Raw genomic sequence first — 26,360 nt, forward strand, 5'->3', positions numbered from 1 at the left:
TCTTCCCTTTTCTTGCAAGGAATCCTATTCGGAATAAGGGAATTTCCCTTTTAAAAAGGGAAAAGTTGACAGCTATGTGTTGAACTAGGACCTGGGAGACCAAGGTTCAAATCTGGGAGCTGCTAGGAGAAAAAAGTGGGATATAAATGCATTAAACGAGAAAGCAAATTGATTTTTTTTGGGGGGGGGGACAGGGAAAAGGGACAAGATACTTTCAACTCAAGTCAGCTTTCTTAGGAGCTTTCAAAGTTTCATTTTTAGTTGTGATACACAATCGGTTCACGAGCAGCGGCCAATTTTGCCCGCTGTTTCAGGCTTTGCAGACCTTGTGAATTATTTTAACCTGTGGGCCTTCAGATTTGAAGAGTGAGGCAGTGGTAGGGGAAGCTTGAGGGCCACAGTCCCTTGGAGCTAGTTTTCCTGCTTCACATTTGTAAAGCAACCCTTCCAGCCCTGCAGCCTCTGAGCAAATCCCACTGAGTGGGGGGTGGGAATGGGAGTGAAGGATTTGGATCAAAAGCAAAAACAGACTTCTCCTCCAGCTCTTTAAAAACTCTATTTGGTATCTGCCAAGTAAATGGCTGGTGTATATTTAGGCCAAAATATAAAAAGAGATTCTTCACTGGCATTTAAATATTTCAATATGAATGTCTCACAGAAAGAAAGAAAAAAATCAAGTCTTTTCCCATCGCAAACACTACAGCATTAAGATAAGCACTTACAAAAAAAAAGAGAAAACCCAAAACAATATGAGTGAGATACATAATCCATTACACACACAAACACACATATATATCTATATCTATATAAAGATATATATATGAACAATTGTGTGTGTTTGCGTGTTTATATATATAGATATATATATATAAATAATGAATCATATTGTCGCTTTCCTTAAATCATAAAAGCACAATATAAATACGGAATTGTGTGAACTCATTTCCCCTGTGGTAATAAAAATACATTCTTTACAATTAAAGTAAAACTAGTGCAAGTCCTGTTTCCAGCTGCCGCTCACCCCCTGGAGTCTCTCCTCGCCCGGATCATTTGAGGGGCACCTCGTACTTGAAAATGACGCTGAAGATCTTCCCGCCGAGGCGATCGGCCAGCCAAGAGTTTTTTATGACGGCAAGCTTGAGGCTCTCGCATTTGAGGGCTGCATAGTAGTTGGTGTGGATGGCGCGGCCCATTCCTTCGATGATGACCAGGTCGGTCTTGCGCTCCCGGATCAGGTTGGCCAAACCTTTGTCTAGACGGCTGAAATAAGATGTGGAGAGCTTGGTGAGTTGGGGGGGGGAGAGAGAGAGAGGGGGGAAAGCGCTCACCTCCACGAAACCTAGGCAGGCCTTGGGGGGGGGGGGGTTTGCCTACCTGGTTCGGGGTGAAAGGGAGACGGAGGTGGGACACTCAAACCTAAATTCACGTATCACATGACTCCCAAGACAGGTTGAGGGGAGGCCAGTGCTGCACACCACGGTGAACAGCTAATACTGGGTTATATACCAGGGATAGGGAATCTTATATCCCCATTCCCTTCTGGTTTCAGCAGTGAGCCAGCGGGTAAATCACACTGTGCCTGTTGGAGCTAATAGTTATTAGCAAAAAAACGAAAACAACCCACAATCTGCACAGGAGTGCCAGGCCTAATGGGCACAGCAGCTCATCCCTGTTTTGCTCCCATGAAGAAGCTGCTGAGACTGAAGGTCCCCACCTCCCCACAGCTGCCCAAGTCTCCTCCGCTCAAGGGCTTTTCCCAAGCAATAGGAGACTGTGCCTGCGTGCAGCTCCATCTGTTTCAGCTCTCTTCTGGTTCTGGGAGACAAGGGGCAGGGCGGAGCTTGTCACAGCAGGAAGGGGAAACTCCCCCCCCCCAATGACTCTCAGACTGACTCATCTCTGCCTCTTGGTCTCCCTCTTTCCATTTTCCTGCTTCAGCTTCTGCCTCTGATTCTGGACTGCTCTATATCACGAATTCTCCCTGCTCATTAAGCCCTGCTGCCTCTTCAGCTGCCAACCCCTCCGTTTCCTCCCAGTCTTCTCCCTCTGACCACTCATCGTCATCCCACCACCAATCCCTGGGCTCTGAGCCTTCTTCCCTTAGGAGTTCCCCAGCTGGTGCCTCCCAACATTCCTCTGTGTCCAGCCAGTCCATGGTGCCTGGCAACCTTCCGAGGGGCCACAGGTCAGTGGTGCGTGGAGCCAGAGGCAAAATTGGGCGGAGCAATAAATGCAAATGTCACCCTTTGTACTTTGGGTTAGTTCACCAGGATCATCAGAATTCAAGGGCCTATTCCAGCCAGGCAAAAACAATCAAGGAGGATACGAAGTAGGGCCGGTGAAGTTTGTGGCCCTGCCCCTGTCCTACAAAACAGCACTTAATACAGGCCACCCAAGGTTTGCCTAGGTTAAGGGGCATGCCCAGCATTATGGTCCCATTTACACAGCTCTTATGTCAATGACACTGCAGAATGGGGCGATGCATGTCAGTTTCACGGCTGCCCCATTCTGCTCCAGGGTTTCTTCGCAAGTGGCAGGAAACTCTGACACGCATCATCCAAAGGCTTTGCTTCTGGAAACTCAGAACAATGCGGTGGAACCACAATGCTCTACAGACCCTAAAAAGCAAACACTTGCTGCCCCCTTGTGGTGAGAAGGAGTCACCTGAGCTTTTTGGGCTCGTAATACACAGGAGGGAGACCTCTTACCTGAGGTCCAAGCAGGGTGAACTTGAGCCTGTCTGCACCAAGAGCAATTTCTCGTCCTTCAAGGCAGCTCTAAAAGGAGGCAGATGCATAATTTTAAGATTCAATGTTCACATGCTACAAATATGCCAGGGTCTTGGGCTTAAAACAGTTCTTGAATAATATGCAAAATTAAGGGTCGTACTCAACGAAGCCCTACATAGAGCAGACCCAATGAAATTATGAACCTAAGTTAGTCACGTTCATCCATTTCAATGGGCCTACTCTGAACAAAAACAGGATTTGGAGCAACCCTTGGTCATAACCAGGTGTGGAGAACCTTTGGCTGATGTTGCTGAACAACAACTCCCATCAGCCCAGCTGGGGGTGATGGGAACTGAAGTTCAGGAACATCTGGAGGGCCACCTGGTCTTGAATATCACAGAACAAAAAACCAAAATGTCAAGCTTTTATTTAGCAGAGTATAGTTGAAACACTTTGCTTCTGATCCCTCAACAAACCACCAGCAATCCAAACTTTGTGTTAAGTCTCAAACCTTCTCTTTTAACTGCTTGCCAGCCCAAATTGAAGAAACACCGTACTGGTCCTCACCGTATGACAGGATCCGTGGCTGCTATCCTCTCTGTAACAAGCAGGGACTCGCTGTAGGTGACATCATTTAGCGCAGGCCCAGAATTGCAAGCCAATATAACCTGTGAACACACACAGAGAGGAAAGGCAAGTGCCCTATTGGGCCAAGTGTGAAAAGTTCATTGCACACTTCTGTATGTGAGTTGAAGTGAAGAAATAAACTGTAGGAGAGCACCAGGAGGTGGGATTAACCTCCTAGTCCAACATACAGCCTCCACTAGAGCTTCCCAGCCACCAAGTGGTTCAGTACAGGATAGTTTCTTCTATCCGATCCATGAGGAGCTAAGGCAAGTTTGCTGAAACACATACGTATGTATCTCTCCCCCCCCCCCAGTTACTTATGCCATTATCGTCTCAAATAACAACATCAACAGTGATGAGCTAGCTTGAGGCAGTTTACCTTAGGCTGCCACCGTAATTCAACTGACCTCTGTGCCCCTAGAGAGCAGCTCCCTGACAAAGGGGAAGACGCCTAATATGATGTCTATTCCACTGTTATCTGCAAAAATTAAGGCACATTTATGAGGGGAGGCCTGTAAAAGAAAAAGAAAAGTATCATTCAGAGAAGCACTGACAGGCTGCAGGTTAAAAATTATGTACACGGAGTTAACAGTGAGACCCAAACCATGTCTGTTCAGAAGTGAGTTCCACTGAATTTAATGGATCTTACTCTCAGGTAAGTAGAGTTAGGACTGTAAGCCTAGGTTTGTCAAAAGCAAAGCAAAGCAAAACAGAACAAACAACTTTTGCTGGAAAGTCTATAGGCTACTCTTTCAGCTCAACAGATTCTGCCTGAGAAAAATGACATCCGTAGGAAATTGCAGTATGTCTGCCCTAGAGCAAAAGAGGTCCATTGGCTGCTCTGAGTTTGCCTGTTCTTCAATTTCAACAAGCTCAAAACTATGGAACAGCCTGAAAGGCAGTTGGCACCCACATCACCTTCCTTTTGGTTCTATATGGAGGGATCTCCAATCCAAATCTGGGGGGGGGGGGGAGGCAGAGGTCGCAATAATTAGTTTGTTGTTTTTTTAAGGGTGTGGGCCAGTTTCCCCTCAAACCACTTGGGCCAGAGCCCCCTTGGACACCAGCACATTGCAAAAAAGTTCTTTTCAATGGATTCACATTTTAAAACACACCAAGTATTTTGGCAGCCTTTGTAATGGTCCTGTCTCCACTGGGCTTTTCTAAATAGGCTATTTAATGGGATTCCGCAGGTCTGTGGCTAGTGGCCAAGTGGCTGAAACGTCAACACAGGAATCTCTCAAAAAGCGGATGCTAAGCAGAGACAATGACTGAGAAGATTCTGGATTTTGGTGATGTAGAGCAAAACACAGAGATTCTGCCATAGGAAAAGTACAAATGCCTTTTGTTTTTTTTTTAAAGCGGCTTCCTTTCTTATACTGTTCCAGAGAGGAAATCAGAAATCTAGGGAGAATCTTGTCTATCTTCCTCTTCTAATGTCACATTGTTTGGGTTTACACTTGGTCTTACTTCATACAATGCATTTTCAAAACCATTTTGCTTCTATATTTAGAGGTAATCACGCATAGAAGTATTATCATTCAAACCCCTTTTGCTCCATTTTGTTTCACTTTAGTACTTGAGCTACTGATTGCATGCAAAACAGTCTTCTTGTTTATTGCTATATTCTTCTGCATCCTTCTTTTATGAAATTAACTTGTCTTAAAATAAGGAATATTAAAAAGGGAGAGAGAGCTTATCAGTTTCAACGATCTGCAGCTGAAAAGGGGAGACACACACACCCCTTTCTTTTGTCCAACTGCATTATATTCAGTAGTTAAGAGGGACTGCTTGTAGCTTGTTGTAACCTGCCTTGGCACCTTGGTAAGTAGTAGCAGTAAAAAAAAAATAAATTATAAAAAAAAAAATACCTTGAGTCGTGCCAGCCATTCATTGTAGGAATCTTCGAGCCACGGGCGTTCTGTACAATGACACAAAAACCAACACATTATCAAAATGTTATTGACAGGTCAATCGCTCAAGACAATCTGAAGGGAAGCATTCTGGGCTCCTCTACTGGCCAGAGGTCTAAGGAGCACTGGAGGCTACGACCCCTGTCCTCGAGGAACATAGGAAGCTGCCCGAAACTATGTTGCTCCATCTAGCTCAACGCTGTCTAATACAGCGACTGGCAGAAGCTCTCTAGGATAACAGGCAGGTGACATTACCAGTCACACCTGGAGATGCTGGGGACTGATCTTCGGACCGTGCCCATGCAAAGCAGAAGCTCTACTGCATGAGCAGTAGACCCCCAGTGGTCCACTTAGCTCAGTATGGACTACACTGACTGGAAGCAGCTCTCCAGCATTTCAGGCAGGGGTCTCTTCCAGCCCGACTGGGAGATGCTGGGGATTGAAACTGGGACCTTCTGAATGCAAAGCATTGAGCTATGGCACTTGCCAGGGCAAGAGGGAGACCAGCCTGTCCTTATCTTTTGGCCAGAGGAGCAGCTAAAAGGATGTATGTACAAGGGTTTAAGAGCACCAGCTGTTAACGGCACAGAGACTGCCCAACCGAAGGGCTGCTGGTGTGTACAAGATATTTTGATTGGCCTGGGGTGGAGGGTGGGGGATTTAGCCTGTTGCAAGTCACCTTGAGAAGCAATCAGTCCAAAGACAGGGGGTATGAATATTCATAGTAAATAAAATATTAACGTACGCTTCAGGGCCACACCTGCACATTCAGAGAATGATGAAGCTCCCACAGCTGGGAAAAGGCCACTTGCCACTTGCTCAAAACAACACTACTGACGGCAGAACTAAGATCGGAACAAGCTTCCTTGGGTGTGCAGTTTGACCTTTCCCAAAACGAGCCTGATTTCGTTGGCTTGGGCAAACTCCGGACAACGGTTTGTTATTCACTAAGGTTCCACTGAGTTACATTCATTCATTTCAATGGGTCTACATGGAGTATGACCAGTGTTGGAGGTGACCCCATACTTTTAGCACAGGAAGCAAGGCATGGGTAAGAGCTGGTGTGGGCCACACTTTGCTATCTGCAGGAACCCAAGTGGGCCCTACCAACCACTTTGCAGAACTTTAAAATTCTCCTGCTCGCATAATTTTATTTTGTTTTTTAAGATGATGCAGCTTTAAGGACTGCCTCTACCCATATAAACCGACCCAGACGCTGTGCTTGTTATTTGAGGCCCTTCTCTGTGAGAGGTTCGGAGGTTGACAACACAACAACGGGCCTTTTCTGTGGTGGCTCCACATTCATGGAATGCTTTCCCCAGAGAGGCTCACCTGGCATCTTTGTTACATATATTTAGGCGCCAGAGAAAAGCATTCCTCTTTACCCAGGCTTTCGGCCATTAAACAATCTGTGGCCTTAAAAAGGGGGGGGGGGGCTGTTATGATTTTTTTGGAGATTGTTTTATTGTTGTTGTTGTTGTTGTTGTTGTTGTTATTATTATTATTATTATTATTATTATTATTATTATTATTATTATTATTATTACACTATGTAAATTTTAATGTACACGGCCCTGGGATGTTTGGATAAAGGACAGTATATAAATTGAAATAAGAATAAAAATAATCATGTCCCAAAAATGACTGGCAGTGCTACTCCAGGGTTTCAGACAGGGATCCAGCAACATCCCCATCCCTAGCCTAGGGGCTTTTACCTCTAAATCATCACAGCTATCTGCTCTTAAGGATGCTCCGCATTCACAATCAGCCGTAGCTTCCCCCCCCCCCCCGCGCGCCCAATGATAGGGACGCCCCCTACCTGATACATGCAGATATCACAGAAAGATACCAAAAGGAGAGTTCTTGCCCAATACCTTGCAGTTTTTCCTTGGCTTCCTCGAATCCAAACTGCGGCTCCGTTTCAAGAACGCTGGGCATCAGGGAAGAGAGAGAAAGAGAAGGAAGAATGTGAACAATGGGGGTGGTGAGATTCTGCAGGGATGCTTGGTCCAAACAGCTCTGCAGCTGAACGAAGCATGTGCTACCCCCTCCAGAATTTACTTATTTAAACATCTCTCAGTAGTGAGCCTGGAAAAGAGGATAGCAGATGTACTGTGTCCAAAAACAACAACAACAACAACATGTAGTGAGACAATGAACAATAGGTCACATTTCGAGAAGGAAGAAGAGAGTCCCACTGCAAGAAGACTGGCAAAGAGGCCCATGAAAGAGTCGCCTGCAGCAGCAGACCATCAGACCACCTAGCTCAGTTTGGCCTAAATCTCAACTGGCAGCAGCTTTGTTTTGGGCAAAGGGCGGGTCTTTCCCATGACTTGCTCTTTGTAGATGCTGGGGATTGAAACTGCATGCAGAGGATTATTTCCTCTGACACTGGACCATGTAGTAGACTCAAAAAGGGAACACAGGAGGCACCCTTATACTGAGTCAGAGCATTGGGTCCACCTGGCTCAGTAATGTGTACACTGACTGACAGTGGCTCTCCCAAGGTTTCAGTCAAGAGCGTCTCTCAGCCCTACCTGCAGATGCCAGGGACTGAACCTGGGACCTTCTGCCTGCAAAGCAGGGGCTCTAGCCACTGAGCAACAGTCCATACCTAAATGAAGATAACAGATGTCATCTATGTCCCTTCCGGCTTGTGAAAGGGGCTGTACTCTGCCAACCTCTGCCTGCCCTTCACCAGCCCCCCACCTGCATGCCTTCTTGCTTCTACATCCAGTTCAGATGGCAGCACTGGCTCCACTTCCCGTTTGAGCTTCCTGCCCTACCAGCACCAGCCACTGCCAGAGTTATTTCCACTAATATATAATCCAGTCAGCCCTTTTTATAGGTGCCAGTTTGAGAGGAAGTAGGGCTGCACTGCAACTCTAAATTTCATAAAGTATCAGTGTATGCGCACACACATATTTCAAAAATCAGAGAGGAAGTCCGCCTCTAAGAGGAGGAGACTCCTCACTTCAGCAATATGCCTTCAGTTCATCAAGGACTTTAAAAAACGGGGACTCAGCTGTGTTGAAGGGTTTGAGGCTTCCTAGCATGCCCCTATCACCATCACGCTAGGGAAACAAATGCTTGATTAGTCTTACAGCTACATGAGGGTTGCCATATTTCAAAAAGTAAAAACCAGGACACCCCAAAAGTTGTTGAGTTGTTGTTGTTGTTGGAAACCCCAAAGTTGTTGAGTCAATTTTTCTTTTTGATTGACTTGCCTAAGATCGAGCACAAAGCACCGCATTTCAGAAATGCCCCCCCCCTTGGTGAAATCCCAGTATAGCAACCCTCAGCTACACATACTGCTAGGTTCTGTATTTATCATGTCAGCAAGTTACCAACCAGGTTAAGTGCTAACGAAATGATCTCTCACGCAATGAGGTGTTTGTTTTTTTTAAGGGAATTAATCTGCCCACTTCAGTCATATGGGCAGAATTAGCCACACCCAAATACCATTAATGGAACGTGAAATGATTTGCAGATGGCGAAGCAGAAGTCATTGGCGCACTTGCTAGAAAAAGAAGAAATAAAATACGAGGGGCATTTGAAGTCTTTTTTGGGGGGAGGGAGGGATGCAGAACTGTACAAATACAGTTACAGGTAGGTAGCTGTGTTGGTCTGCCATAGTCAAAACAAAACAAGACTAATAAATAAGTAAAAATTCCTTCCAGTAGCACCTTAGAGACCAACTAAGTTTGTTCTTGGTATGAGCTTTTGTGTATGAGATATCTGAAGAAGTGTGCATGCACACGGAAGCTCATACCAAGAACAAACTTAGTTGGTCTCTAAGGTGCTACTGGAAGGAATTTTTACTTATTTGTTTTGTTTTGTACAAATACAGTTAGAACACCTACTCTGAGACTGCTTTTGCTCCCCAGTCAAAGACGTTCCCCGCAAGAAGTCCTTTCACCAGAGCGAACTGCCGCTCCTCCCAGCCTAATGAATCCAAAGAGTCGATAACACTCTGGTAACACTTTAGTGCGATGCCGTTTTCTTTCTGTTTTACCTGCAAGAAAGTAATGCACAAGGCGATATGTACAGGGAGGAAGGATAAGGCTCAATTCCTTTAGAAGCACCTTATTCCCCCCACCCCCAAGACCACCCCTCCAAGCTCTCTCCTTTGTGGCCTCCAATGGGATCAATGAATAACCACAGCTGACAAGAGCATATAAAAAGAGGCATTTCTCACAGAAATTGCTAAAAATGCTCAGAGGTGGATATTTCTAGAACCCAGCAGTAACTTCTTCGTTACAAAGCAGCGATGAGTTTGACAGGATTCAGAGACGGGATCTTTTTGGTGTTGGCTCCCTAATTATAGAAATCAGGAAAAGCATTATACCTAGGCCCCTGCTGTACAAGCTTTCAAATGGAAATGCTTTGTTTTTTGGACTGCCTGTTTTTTGGAGGATGGGGAAGGGGTGTTGCCTATTTTGTCTGGTTTTTTAAAAAAATGTTATTTACAAAAACAGGTACCTTTCTAGTCTTACATCCCTGCAACTTGTGTTCCAATTTCCAACAAAACAATTCCATCTTTTAGCAACATCAGCATCTCACTGCAGTATCTCACTTTCTCACTCCCAGAGTCTTGCATACATGCAAGGCATTCATTTGTACATTTACCCCATTACTCTGGACTCTTCCATATCAACTGCGCTGAAGGGAAAATCCTCACGGCAGGGACCTTGAATCTGCAGTCTGTCTATTACTGCTCATGGGAAAGAAAAGATTTGAGAATCTATGGGTTATATACAATGCTAGTTGTACTCGGAGTAAACCCAGTGATGTTAATACATCTGACTGAGGTTCATTAGTTTCAATGGGTCTACTCTGAGTAGGACTTAGCTGGATGCAAGCTAAGGCTTACTTGGGCACAGCCAAAAGGTTAAGGAGGATACACTTACCTTGGAGTAGGGATCTGGGAAGTTGAACTCATTCAAACAGTGCTCCCTTGTATCCAGCAGACTTCTAACAGTTAAGGTGCCGTAGGCACTGGGGAAGATGAAAGGGAAAGGACAGGGAGGACATAGGTCAACTGAACACAGAAACCTTATACTGAATCAGACCACTCGTCTATCTAGCCCAGTACTGTATACACCAAGGGTTGTCAACCTGGACCCTACCGCCCACTAGTGGGCATTTCAGGATTCTAGGTGGGCGGTAGGGGGTTCTATGGCACAAGCTGAATCCTCCTTCCATCGAGCACTGGTGGGCGGTAAGGAAATTTCACCATCAAGAAAGGTGAATTGGTGGGTGGTAGGTATAAAAATGTTGACTACCCCTGGTCTACACTGACTGGCAGAGGCTCTTCAGGAATTCAGACAGAGGATGTTCCCAGTCCTACTTGCGAGATGCCTGGGATTGAACCTGTGTGCAACGTTTGCTCTGCTAGTTATATCCATCTCTCATGCATTTCAAGATAATTAAGTGGCTTGCTCTCACAAGGTATTCCATGGTTCTCTGGAATTCCCTTAGGAGTGAAGCAAGCAGCCAGCATTGTTGATTTCATCACGGGCTGAAAACGTTCCTCCCTCCCTAATCTTTCCAAATTAGTCTGTTTCCTTCTGCACTTTTTTACTTCTTGCTGGGTTTTCAAGAGCTTCATACTGCGTTTTATGATTGGCACCCTGCTTTATATTCCATTCTTCACTTTCTATGCTGGCTTGCTGTTCGGTTGTATCTTATTTTTACACGTCACTGCGGTGGAGTTGGTGGTTGTTGTTTTTTAAAGAGATCATCAGCTGCTTTGGGGAGGAAGTTCTTCAAAAAGCAAGGGATAGAGTTTCAAACACAGATGTAGTGAAATGAACCGAAGGAGGAGTGGACAGGAGCTGAACGGAGACACACACACACATACAAAAAAGACAAGACGAAAGGAAAGATTTCCAGCACATGTCCCAACTATGGAAGTAAATACCATGCAATGCGCTGACAGCCACTAACTGATTCAACAGTCATGGAGTGTAATTTATCAGTGGCTACAAGTTCTGTTCCCCGTATGCTTCCCTTCAGTAAGCCTTTGAATTAATAGTTGCTGGGAAATCGCAGGAGAGAGAATGCTATGACCCTCGTGCTCTGCTTGTGGGTTTCCTGAATACATCCAGTTCAGGAGTGTGGAAACTCAGTCCTGGGGGCCTGAAGGCCACACCCCTTCCCCAGTCGCACTGGCTTGACTGTGTCCTTGAACTCCAATAATGCCTCCTGCTTGCTTGGAGGACAGAGGTGTGCTTACTGCACAAAGGCTTTGCTGACTTTTTGCACACTGTGGCCCCCAGGTGGTTGAAAAAGCTTCCCTTTCTCTGATCTAGCTGGCCACAACAGAAAGCCCCAAAGCCCTGCTGGATCAGGCCAAAGGAGGCTCATCCAGTCCAGCATCCTGTCACCAAAGCGGCCAACCAGAAGTCTCTGGCATGCAGGACACAACCACAGCCACAATTCTGGTGGGAATTACTGGTACTCAGGATGCAACAGTAGCAAGCAGCTCGTGAGATGCCCAGCGGTGTTTAAAATGTGCATAAGCTGGGCACTCGGTTCCAGCTAAGTCAACCTGCTGCCGTCCCGCACGCACCGACTTACAAAGGCTGCTGCCGGAGCGTCTGAAGTTTGTCCCAGTACTTCTGCCGGAACTTCTCGGCTCGCTCAGCTGCATCAACAGACTCTGGCTGGCTGGCTGCAGCTCGCTTCGCCACCTGGCAAAGGAAAGAAGGAAAGCAGAGGGAGGGAGAGGCAGTGCCAAGGGCATTATTATTTGCAACTCCCAAGACTTTGCGGCTTCTGTTGCTGTTAAATAGAAAAAGAAAGCAGATGAAGCTGGAGGCAAAGATAAATGTCATAACCAGGCCCTGGCAATGGCAAACCCTCTAGATTAGGCTAAATAGTTTGAAGAAAGCAGCTGACCAAAAACAAACAAAAAACAAACAAACAGCAAAACACATCAAAGACGCAAGAGGGCAGAAAATCCCCTGACATATTTTTTATGTATTTATTTAAAGAAATCTCAAGTTTCTCCAAGGGTCCACAAACACTGTCTTAGTTTACCAGCTAACCCAGAGATGGGAAACAATGAGGTCCTGGGGTTGGATGTGGCCCTTCAGGTCTCTCTGGCCCCTGAGACCCTTCCTGGTCACACCCCTCACCAGCCTTGATTCATAGCCTCCTTGAGTAGTTTTGCTTGGCTGGAATCTGGAATATGTCCTTGGACTCAGATAATGCCTGAGTGGAGGATACAGAGGGGTGAGTGAGTGTGTGAATGTAGAAACTAGCCTAATGTACAAAAGGTAAAAATTACGTTGGTTGTTCTACCTGTTTTTGGCTCTGACCCTGCTCGCCTGGCTGAAAAATGTCTCCCTTGCCTGAACTAAGCTCTATTTCCGCAACCCACCAAACCTCTCTGACATGTAAAAATGGTTTGCAAGAGGGGTTGAGTGCTCTCCCATTTGCACCAATGTCTAGAGCAGAAGAAAAGCAGAGGAGACGCATCACTCAGCGGCAGAGAACCCGCTTTGCTTACAAAAGGTCCCAGATTCAATCCCTCACATCTCCGGGCAGGAGAAAACCAGCTGCCAATTCATATAGGGAATTCTGAACAGTGGTCCGATTTGGAACATGGGGGCTTCGTATGAAGAGCCCTTCTGGATTGGAGCAAATGTCTATCTAGGGCTCCATCAGCACTAGGTGGAGTTTCCCCGAGAAGAGGGACTGAAAGTTAACTTGCTCTAGGAATTGCAGGGGTCTTCCAACAACCCTCAGCACCCCAACATACAGCACTTCCCAGGAATCTTTGGGCGAAGCCATGACTCTTTAAAGTAGTATGATACTGCTTTAAATATAAGGTGCATGTGGGGCCTCCTTCAGCATCCTGTTTCCCTACAGGGACCAGCCAGATCTTTCAAAAATCCTTAATCCTTCTCCAAACTGCAGAGCCAGGGGGATCTTAGAAGAGTCTCTCTCTCTCTCTCTCTCTCTCTCTCTCTCTCTCTCTCTGTGTGTGTGTGTGTGTGTTTGTGCTTTTGGGTGTCCCTGAAGACTAAGTGGATTTGTGCCATCACAGCAAATCTGCAAGAGCTCTCTCACTGCCCTACCTTTCGAGATCTCTCTTTCAGAAGTGTGTAGGGCACAAAATGCAAACCTCAAGCCAGTACATAGAAAAGATGCAAGAAAAGTGCCTTTATAACCCCCTTGCAAATCCATGCGATATATGCGGCAACACATTTAATAGGAGGCCCTCACCCCATCCAAGGCCTCCTCGAAGCATGAGAGCCAGTACTTCCTAGCCATGGCATCGTCGGTGAGGTCTACCGTGTCCGGGATGTAAGTGGATGGATCCTTCAGCAAGGGAAGATTGACAAGTGGACGTTCCAAACGATCCATCTCCAACATGTCAAACTTGGGAAACGGGGAGAAAAGGTTGCAATCAGTATAGAATGAGATTAGACAGGAGACCTGCACTATTAACACACGTGGTTTATGCCTGGAGAAACTTGGGGAAAGAAACGCGATGGGGACCTGTGCATTAGCGGCAATCTAGCATAACTTTTTTGTTGTTTGGGCATCAGGTTGGCCACTGTGAGATCAGGTGGGCCTTTGGCCTGGTCCAGCAGCCAGCCTCTTCTCACCTGCGCAGCTCTATCCCAAGGAGACTCACCGTGCCGCTCCTTACTCACCGTGCCGCTCCTTTCTCGTTGCATGGGGCAGATGTCTGGTGACGTGCTCATGAGCCCAGAACTGCCAGCGTAGTTTTCCCCCCAGCTATACTGATTAGGATCTAGGAGATGGTGGGGGGTGGGGAAGGGAGAAACAGAACCATTAGCTGAAGGCGAGAACATATAGGAAGACGCAGAGTGGGAGAGATTCCCACACATGCCACAGATTTACAATCTCTTGTACAAAGAATAAAAGCAAACAGCAAATAAATCCAGGTGTTTTGGGAAGGGAATAGAACTTTGTTGGATCATACAACTGGGTTTAAAACAGGGTTTCCCAAACTTGGGTCTCCAGCTGTTTGTTTGTTTTTTTACTATAATTCCCATCTTCCCTGAACACTGGTCCTACTAGCCAGGGATGATGGGAGTTGTAGTCCAACAACAGCTGGAGACCCAAGTCCGGGAAACCCTGGTTTAAAAAATAAAAAGGTTAGGGAAGAGACGAATGAAAGTTAATCATATTTACTTATTACAATGTTCTGATGGTGAATGACCATAGTCACGGTCACAAAGGGTTGCATCCGACGCTAGGCTTACTCGGATTAAACCCAATGCAGGGAATAGAACCAACCAAGGTTAATTAATTTCACTGGGTATACTCTGAGCAGGACGCAGCCCAAAGGAAAGGCCCCTGACTCTTTGCCAGCCGTAAAGCTTTAAGCTGTGTGAAAACCTGGATTCCTACTGGTGAGTGCCTGGAAGCTTTCAAGCGATGGTTTTATCTGGCTAGAAAAATCACAAGAGCAATTAAGCAAAAATTGGGAAAAGAAGAAAGACTTTTACTCTCTCCAATAATAAAACAGTGGGAACATGAGTAAACATTCTTAATACCCTGGCGAGGGGGGTAGGGGAGGAGGAGAAGGGAGAGACTTCTCATGGGCAGACGACCAAGTTGACAATCCTATGTTCTGTTGGCCGATTATCCTTGTCACAACTAGGTCTTGTTAGGGGAGAAGTCACAGTTGGAGGCTTGACTTGCCTCCTCCTTTTTCTAGGCAGGAGGTGGTGGCGGCGCCATGTTCTGGCACAAACAGGCGGGCTGAGGAGGAGGCCAAATCTCTTTTAAAACCCACCACAGTAAATGGAGTGAGAAATTGGGAGCTCCATGCCCAGAAGTCCAAGAATGGCTGGAACAGGAGACTTAATTTGCCCCCGGCAGGGGGTTCAGACTCCCCCACAGAGGATTACGAACTTTTCCAGAGCACTGCATTGGTCTTCCGTACTTACTGTCTTGCTCGGCTCCCTTCAGAAACGCCCCGATGGCTCCCAGGTATCCTTCGTGCCTCAGGAACAAGGCCTGAACCTCTCCCTGCCACAACATGAAGATGTTTGTGTTTAGACGGCCTCCCAATAGCATGAAAAGCTCTTTTTGCATTACGGTGTTTACAGCTCTAACAAAAGGGCAAGCACAGATCATAAGCTGCAACCCTTTGTGCAGGAATTCCAAGACCTATTTCAACGCAGAAATTCTGCAAGGGTAAACACGGCGCTTGAAGTGGGCTTTTTGCTGCCTCCAGTCACATCTGGGGTAAACAAAGACAATGGGGGCAAACACGGCAGTGGATATTTTGCAAAAACGAACAAACCAGGCAGCCACCGAGGAGTGAAGAGGGCACGAATTTCCCTGTCACTAATTTTGCCTGACTCACTCGTTTCTGCGTTGTATCACATGCTTTGTTGTTGTTCAGTCGTGTCCGACTCTCCGTGACCCCATGGACCAGAGCACGCCAGGCACACCTATCTTTCACTGCCTCCCACAGTTTGGCCAAACTCATGCTAGTCGCTTCAAGAACACTGTCCAACCATCTCATCCTCTGTCGTCCCCTTCTCCTTGTGCCCTCCATCTTTCCCAACAGCAGGGTCTTTTCTAGGGAGTCTTCTCTTCTCATGAGGTGGCCAAAGTACTGGAACCTCAACTCCACATGCTAGTACTACTCAAATGCACAGAAATTAAGGGACATGATTTAGGGCTTCCAATAAATGACACATTAAAAAGAAAGCCATGTCTCTAGACTAGCATGGCTTAGATCAGCGACTACCTGTTTCTTTACAGGGATTATCAAGCATGACAAAGCTGAAAGAGTGGATTGCAGCTATTAATTCTGTTATAGTTTAATTACTTTTTAACCTTTATGTTCTCAGCTATCTGTGTTTGTTTTAATTTTTGTGAGCTACCTTGAGTCCTGGTTCTAGGGAAAAGGTTGGAAGCACACGCAGTGCTTTACATAATCCAGGAATGAGGAGGTTGTGGCCCTCCAGATATTGTTGGATTCGACACTCCGATCAGCCCAGGAAGCATAACCAAAGCCCAGGGGAGACGGGAGATGGAGTTCCACAATATCTAGTGGGCACCATATTACCCACCCCTGACTTAATCACACAGCTGCAAGCCAAACAAACACCTTTAGTCATTCCCTGAAAACTAAAACCAATAAATAAATAATAATAATAACTCATTACCTTGGAGAAGAAATTAATACTGTAAGTAATTGTGCGCATGGTGACAGGATGGCCTCGAATAAAAAAGCCTCCAAAATAAATTTTGTTCAGGTTGTGGAGTTTGGCGTAGAGGCAAGCCAGCTGCCCAATATCATTGCTGATCATATGCAGCAAGCTTTTCGCCATGTCTTCTTTGGAAAATTCTAAAAAGGAGGGGGAGAGAGGGGGGGGAGAGAGATAAAAGTATGGGTAAACGACTTGTGGTCCACAGCACAATTGTAAAAGTCGTCTGCAAGCTATCAGCTCAGATCTCTGGGAAAAGCAGACAACCTGCTGGGTGAGGAGAAAGAGAGAGAGAAAAGTGTGCCCCCTAAGAATTTGGCTCTGGCCCTGGCCCTACCTCTAGCAGATGACACCCAGAAGAAAAGAATAGACTGTCCCTTTAATCCAGGGATAGGCAAACATACCCAAGAGGACTCTTTTAGAGTCAGGGGTAGCCAACACGGTGGTCTCTAGATGTTGTGGGAATACAACTCCCTTCACTCCCACCTTTTGGGCATGCTGGCAGAGGCTGATGTGGGTTGTGGGTCAACAGGATCTAGAGGGTCAACCCATTGGCTATCCCAGTTGTAGATGAGTAAGAACGGGTCAGAATTCACTCTGAAGGGAACTCAGGTGGTTTTCTGGAATGAATCAGAGATGAAGCCAGCAGCAACTCTGGGGCTTGGTTTGGTCAATTCAACGCTAGTCCTATAGACCCATCAGAATCAAGTTACATGGTGAGCTCTGTCCATGGGCCTACTCCGAGTAAAACCTAGTTGGCTAGAGCCCTACATACACTTTGTTTGTTTTAAAAGACTGACAGAGCAAGGCAGCAACTCAGCAGACAAACCCATGGGTTCTTCCACAGGTTTTATCACCGCACCAGCACGACGAAGTGAATTTTCAAGTGGTACCTTTGTCTGCTGTGGCAGATTTCCCAAAACTACTGGCGATCAGGTTCCCACTTAGCCCCAGCGTCTGGTAGGCCCCACCATAAACATCCTTCACAAGCATATCGACGTTTGTGTGCCGTCCCTTCGAAGCGAGCTGCAGCAACTCATCAAATTTCTTTAAAAAAACACAAAACCCAAACAAACGTCACTTGATGGATATTTCTTAATTCTTAGGTCCCGTGGACTCCCCACCTGAAGCTGTTCACTGCAGACACAGATTGACTACCTGCAGTAAGAACAAGGCCTTGGTCTAAGAAGCACCAACACCAATTTGCGCTTCTCACTCAGGACAAGAGGGGTAGCCAAGGTGGCCAAGAGATCTTCCCTTATTAGAAACACACCCAAGTCATGACAAAATTGTAGCCTCCGGTATTACCTTTGTTTGTGTAAGCAATGCTCCGAGTCCCCAGAAAGTGCCCCCTCCGATTGAGCTCCCTCCAATCCACTCAAATTTATCTTCCGTTTCCACCTACCAGGAACAACAACAGCACACAGAGATTACAGCTGCAATATCGACAAGAACACAAATCTCAGTGTGTGCCTGTCTGGACGTGTTTTTCCCTTGGGGAAACCCAGCTTTCGAATAACCAGGAAGATAGAGAAAGGTGGTGATCAGTACGGGATGAGAACATGCTCACACATCCCTCTTCATCCTCCGTCCAGAGAAGCAGGAAGCTTTATCAGAGTTCAAGGACACGTTCCAGATAGGCAAAATCAGTCAAGGAGGGTATGAAGCAGGGCCAGTGAGGGGTGTGGCTTGAGGAGAGGGGTGTGGCCTGGGTGCTAAGATAGAGTGCTAGACAGAGGGGCCTGGAGGGCCAGATTCAGCCAAAGGGCCTGAGGTTCCCCATTCCTGTTTTAGATCAATTAAAAATGACAAGTGTCATTTGGATGGAGAGCCACCAGCCAGATTCCAGCCACCAGCCCTTCCTTCATCAATCTGAACTACACTTTCAATATATCCATATGAATTATCAATTGAATTGTTAAGCTGATTTTACATACCTTCACTATGGAAACTCCCGAGCCGATATTGACTAGCAAATAAGGGAAAATATGTGGGTGGTTCATCTGAAACCGGAACTCTGGGTCTGCATCCTTCATGTATGCAAATGCCTCGTGAGGGATGTTCTTTAGCACAAAGTTGCACCCTTTAATTAGGCAGGTCATGACATCTTCTTTATCTAACCTAAAATATGAATTAAAAAAGCAAAGTTCCTTTTCTTTCAGCTCTATGTGTTTTACAAGACTCAGATTAATTCTGCTAATCAGTTTAATTGTGAATTTTACCCCAATGACTTTGAAAACTGAAGTGTGCAAGTGTTGTCTCTTTCTGTCTCAAGCATGTGTGTGTTGATGGGGAATTAATCTGGGGGAGGGGGAGGGGGAGGGAAGTGACCAGAAGGGGGTGGTGCCTACAGCAACTTTCTCAAAACTCCAGAAGTACCCATAATCCTAAAAAAGGTTTCTGCTGTGAAGTCTCCCCGTCTGATCACTTAGAGAGAATTCTCTTCGACCAGTGAAAAAGAACTGTCCTTTACATTGTGCTCCATGGATAGCATTAATCTTGCTTGGCCATTCTGAGAGCGGGGAGTGGGTCTCCACACTTTCAATGAGATCTCATTCTTTTCAAGGGACTTCACACACATTCATCTCTGCAACACAATTGTATCGCAGGTTGCTCTGTTGGTTCCTCTCACCACAGGTGAACAAGGAAGCGGCTGCGTTCAAGTCTAGGCGAGGCATCACTCCTTCTGCAGCTACGCTGGTCTGTTTGCTCACAGACAACCTCTACATGACCTGTGAAACCTACCAGCCTTCCCTCCACCCAGCCCATCAAGTTAGAATAAAAAAATTGAGAAGATTCTGCAGCCCAGAGCTGGCCAGTTCCCAAGTTTATGTGCAAGTAAACTACAGTTAGCCCACAATGTATGCAGGAGTTACGTTCCGGGGCTTGCACCTAAAGCCAAAATCACATATAGTCAAAACAAATTGGGGTTCTATGGTGGGTGGGATTGCCAGAGTTCCTTTATCCTCCTGACACCCGCTCCCTTTTTATTTATATGCCAAGCATGTAAGGCTGGATGCACACAAGTTAAATGCATGTGAGTTGCAGGCTTACTGTAACAGATTTATTTAGAAATACAGTCGTACCTTGGCTCCCGAAGGGCGCAAACCCGGAAGTGAGTGTTCCGGTTTGTGAACGTTCTCTGGAACCCGAACATCCAACGCAGCTTCCGCAGGGCTCCTTGCAGCCAATCGGAAGCTGAACCTTGGTTTCCGAACGTTTTGGAAGTCAAACGGACTTCCAGAACAGATTCCGTTCGACTTCCAATGTATGAGTGTATAAACAGATATATGTGTATATGTATATATCTGTATGCTGCTACAGAAGCTTGTTTGGGGGGCCGAAGAACAATGTAAAAATAAGTCAAGAGAATCTGCCTCCCAAAGCAAGTGGTTTACTTCTTCTTCGTGGCAAGGCCTGCGCCATTTCCAAGTGATCAAAGCATACAGCCGCCCATCAAAGCCAATAATAATTTCCAACACAAAGGATGCCTTTGCATCTCCACTTACTTTAGTCCCAGCTTCTTCTCAATAAGGTCTTTGAATTTGTACGCACCACCTCCTGTGGCTTTGATCACTTTCGTTTCCGTGTTGACGAGATGGTCTTTGATGAAGTCCAGACAGGTTTCAATATAGGCGTTCTCAAACTTAATGAAATGCAGCCGAGCCGTTATCTCCTCCTGCACCGTGATTTCGTAGGGCGATTCGTGTTCTACGTCCTTTGGGGAACAGCAGCAGCAGCAACAACAACAACAACAACAAAAATGTGAACAATAGCCCCAACTCTAAAAAGAAAAGCAAATTCAGAGGTTGCTTTCCTTTTTTTATTATTATTACTTGTTTGGAGCATTTGAACCCCACACTTCAGCAAAAAGGCTCCCAGAGCTGCTTGCATATAATCAAGTAAAACAAGGCAGTCCCTACCTGCAGGTTTGCAATTCCCCCCCCCCCCAAAAAATTGACACACAAGGAAATGGGGATAGGGAGGGAAGAGGAAAAGCAAAAACTCAGGCACCAATTTCTAAATAGTTGTTCCTATAAGGACCAGCTGGCCCAGTTCAGGGGCAGGAGGTGCTTGATGCAGTGGGGTCTCCAGCAAAGCTGATGAAATGAGCCCTACCTCCTATCTCTCCCTCTGAGGAAGCCTGATGCAATCGCTGCCCCCAAGTGACAGTCGAGGGGAGAGGAGGTCTGATGGAGCTGGCCTGCCATGGCAGAACTGATGGGAGTAAGCTCTGCTTCCTACCTCTCCTACTGAGAAAGTCTAAATTTAGCAGCCTAAATCTGCCGCAAAATGCCACTATAGCATGATTTAAAACTGTTGCAATATCCACACATTTGTATATTTTGAATATGTTTTTATTGTCGCTATCTTCAAATGAACATTAACAAAAACAATAAGGATTTTGGCTGTACCGTAATAAAAATAACAGTAATTTTACCTTTCCTGACTGATCAAAAGATCGCACTCTTGCCACTTTATGTTGTACTGTTGAATAATAAGCCAATTTGGCCAGCGACCCACCTGCCGACAAAATAAAAATATTATTAAAAAAGAGGTCACATTGTAAGCAGTTGGCTCTCACCTTATGCAAGGGTTACATTCTGGGAAAAACAAAATAAAAAATAAATTCCTTCCAGTAGCACCTTAGAGACCAACTAAGTTTGCTCTTGGTATGAGCTTTCGTGTGCATGCACACTTCTTCAGATACACTGAAACAGAATATATAAGGGTCTGGTGACTTCTGTTTCAGTGTATCTGAAGAAGTGTGCTCTGGTCCATGGGGTCACGAAGAGTCGGACAGGACTAAACGACTAAACAACAGCAAAGTGATTGTTGACCAGCTTGATCCTCCCTACAAAAAACAATCAAGAAACACGCCACAAGTAGTTTAAACGCTTTCTTTTAATTGAGCTGTGAGCAATGTAACTGTTTGGCAACCTCAATTATTTTTCCATAACTTGCGATAATTGTTTTCTCTAGAAGTAGGGTGGTGGCGAGAAATCCATCTGCAGCAATATGCACAGAGCTAATGCTTCATGGGCAAGTTTGAAATTTACAGTAATGCTTTTTGGAATCTGGGGGGCGGGGTAAGGTTTTCTGGCGAATGACACGTCACCAGCATAATATGGCAATTCACTGCAAGGCACCCACAAATCAATTCCTTCAATAGCGACACTGTGCATATGATACATTTTACTATGCATCCACAAGTGGCAGGTCAGCACTGAGTGGGGGTCTGACCCCGGTCTCCCATGCGTTAGTCCAACACATTCAACTTAATTTCGAACTTGACTATAGAGTTAGGTACTCATGGTATAGGACCATATTCATTCAGAAACTATAGCTAGACAGTGAAAAAGTTGCAAGCCTATTTCATATGTTATAACTGGAGAGTTCTTTTCAGTCTAAAATATGTTGGGGTGTATCCAACAACGCTTTACTCAGAGTAGGCATACTAAAATTAAATTCAAAAAGGCCAGTCGCATTAATTTCAGTGGGTCTCCTCCAAGCTGGACCGACATTAATTTACGAACAGCTCACATTATAAAATATCAAGAGTGGTGTACAGAAAAACTAAACATGAATATAAAATATGCACTGGAAGCAGCAACAGATTTTTTTTATAAAAAAAATACAAACACCAAGTGACAATAATTTTAAATATTAATCCTTTACGGCTGCACCCTCCTCTCTCTTCTGTGTGCACCAGAAGAGGTTCCCAAAAGGCTGAACTTGACATTTAAGGCTAATCAGCAAAGGAACCAGGAAAGCGACAATTATTTTACAATCAAAGGATGTGCTTAATCCGCTCTGAGCGTTCCAAGCACACCCTCGCCCCGGGTTATTTGGTAGTTCCCACCCACAATTTTCAGGATTGCGCAACGTGTAGTTATTTCCTTTTGTCGGGACTAATCTCCAGAAAGCTGCAAAATAAAAATAAAAAAAATGCTGAACTGAAGCGTTTCCCCTTCCCCATCGAGATAAGGGAGTTGCAGCCTTCCGCAGGAAAACACAACACACAAAGGAAATTAGTATTTCACACAGAGCTGTGGCATCCGCTCCCACAGGTGCAGTGGTGGCCACCAACTTGGATGGCTTTAGAAAAGGATTAGACCAATTCATGGAGAACAAGGCAATCAGTGGCTAGTAGGCAGGATGGCTGTGTTCAGCTTCCGCTGAACCTCTGCATGCCAGTTGCTGGAAACCACAGGAGGGGAGGAGTGATCCTGCACTCAGGTCCTGCTTGTGGGATTCCTATAAGGGGCATCGCCTGGCTTGCCACTGGATGGATTACATGTGCCTTTGTTTCCAGCAGGGCTCTTCTTAGGTTCTCCCCTATTTTTTTTTTTAAGAAATATACTGCTCCAATACACTTTCAAAGCTGGCACATAGTTCTTTCCTAAAAAGATTTAAAAATGAAAGAAACAGCATGCACTCCAGAATTTGAGTTGGGGTGAACAGGGATGCATCCTAAGTCTGTCCAAGCTGCATATGCTCTCAAGCTGTTGTTGTTGTTGTTGTTGTACAGATTTTAAACATTCCCCAAGGAGGCGAAAGGCTTACATGTAGAAATGTCACACGACTCGAGAGGGAGAATGAAATGACTTGCACCAAACACAGAGGTTGTTGTTATTTTAATAATTAGGGGGACGTTCCCACAAACTCCCACCTGCAACCTGGGAGTCCGTGAAAAAAGTTGCACCCCTTGATTCTGAAAGCTGTGCAAAGTACAGGAGAGCCTGCTGGATCAGGCAGAAGAATGCAAGCAGCACTGAATAAGATTCTATTAAAAACAAAGACCTATATTGATGTCCACTGTGACACTATTCTGCAACTGTGGGGGGGGGACTTTCTAGGGTGTAACAACATGTGATACCTGATTTATGTCTAATTGGCAGAGCTAAGTGGGTGTCCAAACACTGTTTCGGACACCCACTGTGGGATGCTCTTGTGTCTGAGGTTACAGCTAATCTCCTTGCTTTAATTCCACTCTGACCTAGTGAGAAGAAATCAAGCTCTAGCATTTAACCCACATTTTTTGATTAAATATGAAAAACAAAACTATCTTCATCTCTTTTTTTGGAGAAGTTACACTCCACAAGGGGGCAGGGGATACCAGCTCAAGCTCTTAATGCAAACCCGATCCTTTGATTTTAATTGCATGGTATAATTTTATCTACTGTGGGGCTTGAATTACAAAATGTAAGACAAAAATGAGAACAGGAAACACCATCTTGTTGCAGCAAGACCCAGGTTTTAAACGACTCTTGAGGAAACAAAACTCAGATACTGTAATTCTCCCAACAACAAAAGAGCAAAAGTAAGGTGCAGGCACCAATGCTTGCTAAGCAGTATGTACATGTAATGGCATGGAACAACATGTAATGGCATGAGATGTCTAGTTCTTTATAAGTCAGCATAATTATGTGACAAAGGACCTCTTCTTGAAATGAGGTTTATGGCTTATCCCCACCCACACTTAATATGAAAATTGTCTCTTTTAGACAGGTAAAAGGTTCGAGTGATAGCCAGTAGTAGTCCATCTCAAAGCAGAACCACTGAAACTATTGACTTAAGCAACGTTTAAATCTATTAATCTCAGCTTTAAGTATGATTTAGGTAGCTGGATGTCCCTCATTGACCGGGATGCAGCAAAATCTCGGATCTGTCCTATCCTCCTCACACATGCAAAACGTTCAGGAATGAAAAACCAGGGACAAATGCAAGACAACAGTGATAAAGGCAGGTCAGTACAACTTACTGTCTCAAACCTAGGCCCATTGTCCATTTCCTGGCCTGCCTCAACCGGTGAAGAATCATCTGTCAATTTCAGCCACAAATTCCTTAATCCCACACTGTAGTATGTATGAATTTACTACATCTGCTGAATTAACATACATACTCTTTGTACCGGTATGTTAAAAGTGCAAAGGACTTTAAACACCAAAGTCTAATGGGGAGAAAGGGTGGGATATAAATTTAATAATAAATAGATAGGATATAACGTTATACCAAATTTATTATTATTAGTTATTATTTGTTTATTGCATCTGTATCCCATCTTTCATCCAAGGAGCTTAAAATAGCAAACGGGGCTCTCTCTCTCTCTCTGTTTTACCCACAGAACAATCCTGTGAGCTAGGTTAGGCTGATACCCTGTTTCTCCTAAAATAAGACATAGCCATAAAATAAGCCATAGCAGGATTTCTATGCATTTGTGAAATATAAGCCGTTCCCCAAAAATAAGCCATACCCTGAAAATAAGCCACAGTGACGTGATACCTCCCATTAAAACAGCCTGGAGAGGCATGGCTATGCAGCGTACCGATGCGACACGGTTAAAATAAGACATCCCCTGAAAATAAGCCATACTGTGTTTTGTTGAGCGAAAAAAAAATATAAGACGGTGTCTTATTTTAGGAGAAACACGGTATGTAGCACCTGGCTCAAGGTCACCCAGTGAGCTTCATGGCTGAGGGGGAATTTGAACCTTGGTCCTCTAGTCTAGGTACTATTCCAACACCCACAGCCACACCGCACTGGCTTTGAACATGTTTAAAGCACATTACATAAAATGACTGTTTAAAGCACATTACATAAAATGACTGTTTAAAGCACATTACATAAAATAATACACCTACATATCAGGGGTGGGGAACTCCCCCCCTCCAGGCCGAGGGCCACATTCCCTTCCAGACAACCTTCTGAGGGCCACATGCAAGCAATGGGCGGGCCCAAGGAGTGACAGTGGGCAGAGCAGCGAATGCAAATTTTAACTTTACACAATAGGTCAGTTTCTACACTAGCATGCACAAAACGCCCCTCCGCCTACCCTCCAACGAGATAAGAGGCGCATTTCAAGCAAAAAACAAAACTGAGGATAGCTCTGTCAGTAGAGCGCATGAGACTCTTCATCTCAGGGTCGTGGGTTCGAAACCCCACCTTGGGAAAGAGATTTCTGCATCACAGGGGGTTGGATTGGATGACCCTCGTGACCCATTCCTACTCTCTGATCCTATGTGTGCAATGCTGGGCTGGTGGAGTCTGAGGAGAGCCATGAGGGCCGTGGAGAAAGGCCCTGGGGGCCACCTCTGCTAACCTGCCCAATCCTATTTCCCCTTCCTCCAAGGGTAGCACATTTCCCAACCCCCCATTTGGGGAGAAAACAAGGTCAAACTCCTTTCCAACTCCCCCACCCCAACTATGGGGGGCGATACCCTCGCAGCCCCCAGCCCCAAACCCTGGCGGGGTTTCCCACCCCTAATGGCAGAGAAGGTACAGCCAAAGCAGGCAACCTTGTTTATACGTTCTCTCCTCTAGCTCTCCCCCGCCCCCTCCCGGCCCCTGGGCAGGGCACTCTGGGCTCCGTAGTTTTCTCACCGCGAGCCAGAGCAGGCAGCGGTGAGAGCGGGGACTACACCTCCCGCCGCGCACCGCGCCGCCTGCTCGGCCCCGGGGCACGCCGGGACTTGCCGTCCGCTTCTCCCTCTGCAGCTACGGGCCGCTATGGGACGTTGGACTACCGTTCCCGGCGTCCCTCGCGCGACGGCGCCTCAGCTCCTCCGCGCGTTCGCCTCCCTTTCTCTCTCTCAGCGCTTCAAATGAAGATGGTGAAGTGGCCGTGAGGAGCGGGCGCTGGCTGCTGCCGCCTCCGCCTCTCCGCCCTCAGCGGCGTCCCTCCCCGCCAGCCCCGGCTCACCGATGTCGATGGCGAAGCGCTTGGCGTTCTCCAGGTTGCGGAAGATCTCGTCAGGCGGGAGGGTGATGCTCTTGTCCAGGCTGCCGCTGACGCCGCCGCTGTTCCTACCACCGCCTCGCCCGCCCCGCTCCGCCATTTTGGACGCATCGACCCGCTCTCTGCGTGCCCGGCCTCTTTA

General features: G+C 46.0%; 1 protein-coding gene across 1 annotated transcript; it reads right to left on the bottom strand.

Annotated features, from left to right (window-relative positions):
* Window positions 1-851: 851 nt before the first annotated feature.
* PANK4 (pantothenate kinase 4 (inactive)) lies at window positions 852-26,360 on the bottom strand. The gene is made up of 19 exons (XM_033156396.1): window positions 26,183-26,360; window positions 20,921-21,003; window positions 19,989-20,197; window positions 18,417-18,600; window positions 17,788-17,880; window positions 17,373-17,526; window positions 16,438-16,619; window positions 15,205-15,286; window positions 13,939-14,039; window positions 13,505-13,660; window positions 11,852-11,964; window positions 10,180-10,267; window positions 9,133-9,284; window positions 7,144-7,199; window positions 5,228-5,277; window positions 3,764-3,868; window positions 3,297-3,397; window positions 2,709-2,777; window positions 852-1,260 (listed from the first exon to the last, which is right to left on the bottom strand). The coding sequence occupies exons 1-19, from the start codon at window positions 26,316-26,318 to the stop codon at window positions 1,047-1,049; spliced, it is 2,328 nt and encodes a 775-aa protein (XP_033012287.1). The 5' UTR covers window positions 26,319-26,360; the 3' UTR covers window positions 852-1,046.

Source organism: Lacerta agilis, chromosome 8 (assembly GCF_009819535.1).
Source record: "Lacerta agilis isolate rLacAgi1 chromosome 8, rLacAgi1.pri, whole genome shotgun sequence".
Classification (NCBI taxonomy): domain Eukaryota; kingdom Metazoa; phylum Chordata; class Lepidosauria; order Squamata; family Lacertidae; genus Lacerta; species Lacerta agilis.